The sequence below is a fragment of the Zea mays genome, chromosome 5 (assembly GCF_902167145.1).
Source record: "Zea mays cultivar B73 chromosome 5, Zm-B73-REFERENCE-NAM-5.0, whole genome shotgun sequence".
Taxonomy (NCBI): domain Eukaryota; kingdom Viridiplantae; phylum Streptophyta; class Magnoliopsida; order Poales; family Poaceae; genus Zea; species Zea mays.
This window is the reverse complement of record NC_050100.1, coordinates 9,851,912-9,858,154: the sequence shown is the minus strand read 5'-3', so window position 1 is coordinate 9,858,154 and position 6,243 is coordinate 9,851,912. Positions and strand designations below refer to the sequence as shown.

The window sequence follows — 6,243 nt, the reverse complement described above, 5'->3', positions numbered from 1 at the left end:
ACTCCTTTTGAACAACCAACTGGGTAAGAACAACCTTTATCTGAATCTGCCAAATAACAAAACTAATTTTGTCATCAAACTTCGGAATATCAAATTTAGTCGACATAATGCAACAAATAGCAAACCCGGCGGCAGCGGTCACAATGTTGATAAAAACAATGTGTCTAACCTTAGATTCGATATCACTTGTTAGAAACTAAAATAGACACAAATATCTACGTGGAAAAATCCCTCCAATATGGAGGAGCAAACAACCACGACAAAATAGATCCACTATCAACCGCAGAGTACAAGTTACAGGGAGGACCTATATTTATAGGCGTACAGGAAAGCATATTCCAAAATATTCCAAGACATGTTCCAAATATATAAAAAAAATTAGAGGCATATTCCAATATCTCACCTGTCCTATCATGAATAAAATTTCACAGCAAGCTTCTTCTTTGATTGATTAGGGTTAGGGTTCACCGTTTTGTTTTTCAAATAATTTTCTGGTACCATGTGAGAACGAGAAACTGCTCAAATTGCTCGAAAGCCGTTGGATTTCATAAATTCTGAACTATTTGAATTTTCAAATTTGAATTCTCGGTTTTTGATTTTCTCGAGCGGTTTTTGCTACTTCTCGGTTCTTGAGCGGTTTTCGGTCAGTTTTCAATGGTTTTTGGATTCGGCTAGGTAGCGGATTTAAAGCAAACCAAATTTGTTTTAAATACCAAATCATATTTTCTAAGCTTCTAGAAACCTTTAATTTTTTATACATTTTCCCTGATTATTTTAAAATTCAAAATTTTCGAACCAAAGAAATCGAAAATTCTCGTCGAGTTTGCGTAGCGCCTAGCACAGGTAACGAGAAAAACTATTGGTTACTGGTGAATTCTGAGCAGGATTTTTAACCCTTAGAGCTAGTTTGAAAACTCTATTTTTTCTAAGAAATTTCTATTTTTCCAAGAAAAAATAGAGTAATTTCCCTTACGCACCGTTTAGATCATTTGAATTGAATTTCATTCTAATAATAGTAATTTTGGCATATATTAATTAAGCTAATTCGGTTTTATTCAAAATATATTTGTATACTGAGATATTTATATACTATATTTTTACTATAAAGGAGTGACATGAATAGTGTCATGTAAGTTATAGAGTAGAAACAAATTCTACTAATGCATAAAATCATTTTTCATCCTTTACCCCATGAATTTGAGATAGACTTGTATGTGGACTTTAGAAAATGATGGAATGTCAAATTCCAAACTAAATAAGTTATTTTATTGAGTGAATTTCAATTTCTCTAAAATAAAGGGCCTAAACGTCCCGTTAGGAAAATGTATCTTTTAAAAAATACGATTGCCAAACTAGCCCTTATAGAGCCGATTTGGGCCTTGGCGAAAATGGGTCTTACGTTATGTTCATCAGATCTTCTATCTCATTAAATATTTTAAACTTTATTTGCTAATAGTGTTAAACAATATCATTTATAATTACGTATCATCTATTTCAGTTTTATCAGCTAGCAAAGAGACGAAAAGATTTCTAAAGATATGAAGATGGTTCTTATGGAAAAAGAGATAGTACAGCCAATTCACAATTTCGGCCTTTTTACGAAAAACTCAACGCTAGGCAACAAATTCCACAGGCCACAGTGAGGTCGTCAGTGCCAGACTGCCAGCAAGAGCTGAGAGTCTCTGGGTGGCAAACCGGGCTGACGCTGGGCGAGCCCTCCAATGCTCGCTGCTCCCAACCTCCAACCACACGGCGCCAAAGCCGGCCACCCCAAACGCGAGAAAGCTTGGCTTCTCAGTTCTCAGAAAGTCAAGCGAAAAAAAAACAGTACAGGAAGAAAATAGTAGATAAAAAAATCCTCTTCACCGTTTCCTCTTCCTTCTCCCCGTGCGAGCTGTGACTCTGAAGCCGCCGCCGCCTCCCGCCTGCCTCTCCATCTCCGTCCACGCCGCGTCATAAAAATCCCCCTTCAAGGCCCGACCTAGCACCTACCCTCGCCACCCGCCCATTCCAGTTCCCAATCCGATCGGTGCACGAGCTCCGAATCCACTATCCCTGTTGTTGGCGGCCTCCAGCTCCCGCTGGGACCATTTCCGTTTCAGGGAGGCGGTCTACTCTGTATTTAGATCCGCCCCCTCCTTGCGGTAGTCGGGGGAGCGGATTTAGGTGAACAAGCATCTTGATTTTTTTTGACCCCCCAATCTTTGCTCTACCCACCGCGTGGTCTTCGCCTTTAAATCCTCTGGAGGTGGATAGACGGACGAGGCAAAGCCGAAGGCAAGAACGGTCGTTTCAAGTATCCTGCTACCGGCGTCCGAAGGTGCGATATCACTGTGCCCTGTTCTGTTCCAAAGCTCGAGTCTTTTTTTTTTGGTTGGCGTCCTGTGGCGTTGCCGTGCTTGTTCTTGCCTTGGAGCACTTTGGGTTTATTGAGAGCGAAGTATCTGGTGTTCGTGCTGCTGAAGGTGTTGGATAATGGATTTGGGGTGTGCGGTGATCGTTGAGCTGGGGTGCGGAGCTTCTTACCTGTATTTCTGGCACGGAATCCCATGAATCAAGTTGAAATTATTGCGCACTGCTCTACCCTGCAAAACTGGAGTATTTTTCTTTGATGTAATCGTGTGTTAGCAGCAGAGATTAGGCGGTTTCGATGTTGGTTATCGAGAGATTGGTGTGTTTCACTTGATTAGGCCTATTTCGGTTGTCAAGAATGGAGTTTTCTCTGGTTTAGGTAATGCGTTGGGTTTTCTGTGATTTAGGCAACGCGTTGGAGGCTATGCTTCCTTTTCTTCGATGGACTGATGTGTTTTTGCTCGTTGGTTGGGATGCCTTGGCCTTGATTCTAAGCTACCTGTATGAGACGGAGAAATGTAGCCGCGTCCTTCTTGTGTTCCGTTTTCAGTTATCCTAGGCAAGTCAGTAAGTCATCCCAGATATTTGTTTCCTACACAACTACACTGTCTACACATAACTTCAATAGAGGTACCTACTATCTAGTAGACACGTTGAAAGTTTTGGAGGTAGCTCAGATATCAAATGCATAGTTTGTATTTATATGATTGGTGGGATTGCTACACCGACGGAATCTTTTTTGGAGGTTCTCTTGTATGGCTTGCACAAGTAAATTGAAGTAATGGACTTGGTACAATTGTGTTCTTTCAAGTACTTCATCGTTTCCCTACCATTGGTGAAATATATTAAGAAGGATGCTTATATGTTGGTTACGTCTTATTCCAGGAACCTTCAAGTGTTCCAGTGGAGGTATTAGGAGTGGTGGGGAAAAAGGGATTGTAGAGGTAACGATGTTGAGACAGAGCTCTAGTAGAAATCAGAGATCCAGAGGTCTGAAGCTGAAGAAAGCTCTTCAGATTAGTCTCTTGCTTCTGGTTTCTGTTTGGTTGCTCTACCAAGTTAAGCATTCTTACGAGAAGAAGGCGGCGTACAGCGAAGGTGAAGTGAATGATTTGCATAAAGATGACAAGGGCCAGGGAGAGGCAGTCAGATTGGGCAGGAAGGATGTGCCTCCAAAGATGGAGGCTGATTCTTCAACACTGGATGAGCGGGTTGAGGATGAAGAGAACGATGAAGTGGAGCAAGAAATGAAGCATGATGAGAACGATGAGGATCCCATCGATGAGCAAGACCTGGAGAAGGACGAGGATCTTCCCGAGCCTGGCGAGCATTCTTCTGAAAAGGATGAAGATGTGGGTGTGTTTGAGGACGAAGAGCGGAAGGAGCGGTCACAGGAGGATCAAGAGAAGAGCTTCCATGGTGACGATGTGTCTAGTGCTGTTACTCATGATCCTCAATCGTCCGAGCAAGATGAGCTGTTCCATCATGCCCAAGACACGGTCCTATTCGTGGATGATGCTTCAACTGCAGTGCCCAATGAAAACCATGTGGCTGGAAACGACGAGGAGGAAGTGCAGAGGGCTAGGGAAAGGAGTTTCAGAGGCGATGATGTGTCAAGCTCCGTGGATCATGACGCCAAGGTGGCAAAGCCTCTCCCAGAGGAACAACTGAACAGCATGGATAAGATATTTGAAGGCACCACAAACTTGTCTAACGGAATTTCGTTTCGAGCTCCTGGAATAAATGGATCATATGCCGGCATGGACAATGTGGCTACAGTACCAACTAATTCACCTTCACAGAAAAACGCAGGCACTCCTAGCAATGACATAGAAAGCAAGACCCACCCATCTCCGGCAAATTTGACCGGACCAGAGCAAAGTAATTCGACTTTGAAAGATCACCCAGATCAACAAGTGAATTCAACAGCAGTGCTGGGCAACCAAGTACAGCCTTTGACTAACCAGACGCCGTGGCCCGAGTTGGATTCTCCAAATGGCACCTTGGCTCTGGTAACAGATGTCCAAAAGTCCACATCTGGAGCTGGAGATGATGGCAGCAGCACTGTGGACAAGAGGACGGACGGTAGAGATGGTCCCAAAGAAGACGTGGATGTGTCCACGAAAATAATGAACAGGGCAATCAGTGAGGATGAAGTCGTTCCAGAGTGACAAGGAGATCTCTCTTGCCGGCTTCTGGTGTAACCTGTAAGTTTGTAGGACTTGGTTTCGTCTCCTAGACTAGACTTGGAGATGCGCAAGCAGGCTGTCTCGTTGTGCACGCCTTTTGTGTAAGTTTGATAGATGTCTGCTTTTGTACTGCCAGTTAGTAGTCCATCACAATGATCTGGGTCGAGTGGAGAACAAGAAGCATGTGTACCCACAGAAATATATGTAGCGATTCTGCAGCTCTTGAAGCTTCGCTGCTCGAATCAAATGCCAGAGTAGGCAGCTAAATACCATCTATCAATGAAATGTCCATGCCCATCGCTGCCCAATTTTGTGTCTGAATATGTGTAGGTGTGAATCGTGGTGCTTGACTGCTTGCAAAGTGGAAATGTGCCCGATGTTGTAGTAGTAGTAACAGTGCGCTGTTCGATGTTACTGTCTTGAGTTCATGCCTTCAGGTGCTGAAGAGTGAAGGCGCCACTGAAATCCTTTTTTCCGTTTCTCCCGAATCTGGAAGTCCTTTCGAGAATGAGAATGCCACGACAGCCTGTTCGCTTGATTTCTGTGTAGCAGTCTGAACAGCTAGATTTAATCTAAAGTGTTCAGATTAAAACCAACTATTCAAACTGCTGTAGTTGTAATTCATAAAAATAAAATACTGTAGAAACAATAGAAGCCCATACGAATCATTTTATTGGCTTCCATAGTTGCATGTATCATGGAAATCTTAGTGCTACAGACCGATGCTATTAAGTAATGTCACCATCCTAGTAGTAGTCATTTGATGGAGTACAATGTAGTAGCACGCATGCCATTGTAAGTGTGGAATATTAGTGAGAAAATTTTCTCGCTACAATTGTGACGTGAATCAATCACGTCTAAAAAATTATGGGGCACTAGGCACGGGCACGTCTCAATTCCAGCCTCACAAGACGTGTCGCAACTAAACGGTGGTTCCCGGGACGCCAAAGTACCAAACCCCACGTCGCTCCCACTACAACAGTGCATTAAATTAAAATATAGGACTACAAGTATAAAAAAATACTCTAACAATATTTCATTTCATAAATTTTATTTAAAAAATTATATAGCACCATCTCAAATGTCTTAAATATACTATACCGTTGTTGCAGCAGAATATTGTGTCGGTACCCTGAATCTTATAAAATTTACTCATTTTAAACTATAGGGTATTTTTATAAGTCACTCTGTTAGAGATACTCTTAGACCCCTTTTGGTAGGGCTCCTTCAATATCTCCTCAAAAATATCTACCAAAAGGGAAAGCTCTTTGATGTGCTCTTCCTAGAAACAGTGAGGAACTCATAAAAAATAACAAAAATTGGGAGCTCGAATAGGGAGTTTCTATTGGCTCCTCTCCCATGTTTCCTTCTCGTCGGGCCCATAGAGGCTCTTTCTATAGTCTCTTCATCGTCGACCAATGAGTTCACGATGTCTAGGTCCTTTGTCGATGTCTACGTGTTGGTTGCTCAAAGCTTGATCGCCTTCCTCGGAAGTTCATCGGCCTATTCTTTGCTCTGTCATCTCGCGCGTTCAACATCAGTCTTCGATGAAAATGCTACTCCACGAAGAAGACAGATGCCCACCCTAAACTCTCTTCCAAGTGAAGCCACTTCGCCCCATCAGTCTCACAAACTCTGTAGAAGCCGGAGTGTCACCATAAAGGATTTGGTCGTGGTTCAGTCAGTGAGTAGGCCTTCATCA

At 42.7% G+C, this 6,243-nt stretch overlaps 1 protein-coding gene across 1 annotated transcript; it reads left to right on the top strand.

Moving 5' to 3' along the window:
• Positions 1-1,894: 1,894 nt before the first annotated feature.
• On the top strand, positions 1,895-4,847 carry LOC100279455 (uncharacterized). Its single transcript, NM_001152460.1, has 2 exons — positions 1,895-2,320; positions 3,238-4,847. Exon 2 carries the CDS (start codon positions 3,303-3,305, stop codon positions 4,521-4,523), a length of 1,221 nt encoding a protein of 406 aa, NP_001145932.1. The 5' UTR covers positions 1,895-2,320; positions 3,238-3,302; the 3' UTR covers positions 4,524-4,847.
• The last annotated feature ends 1,396 nt before the right edge of the window (positions 4,848-6,243 follow it).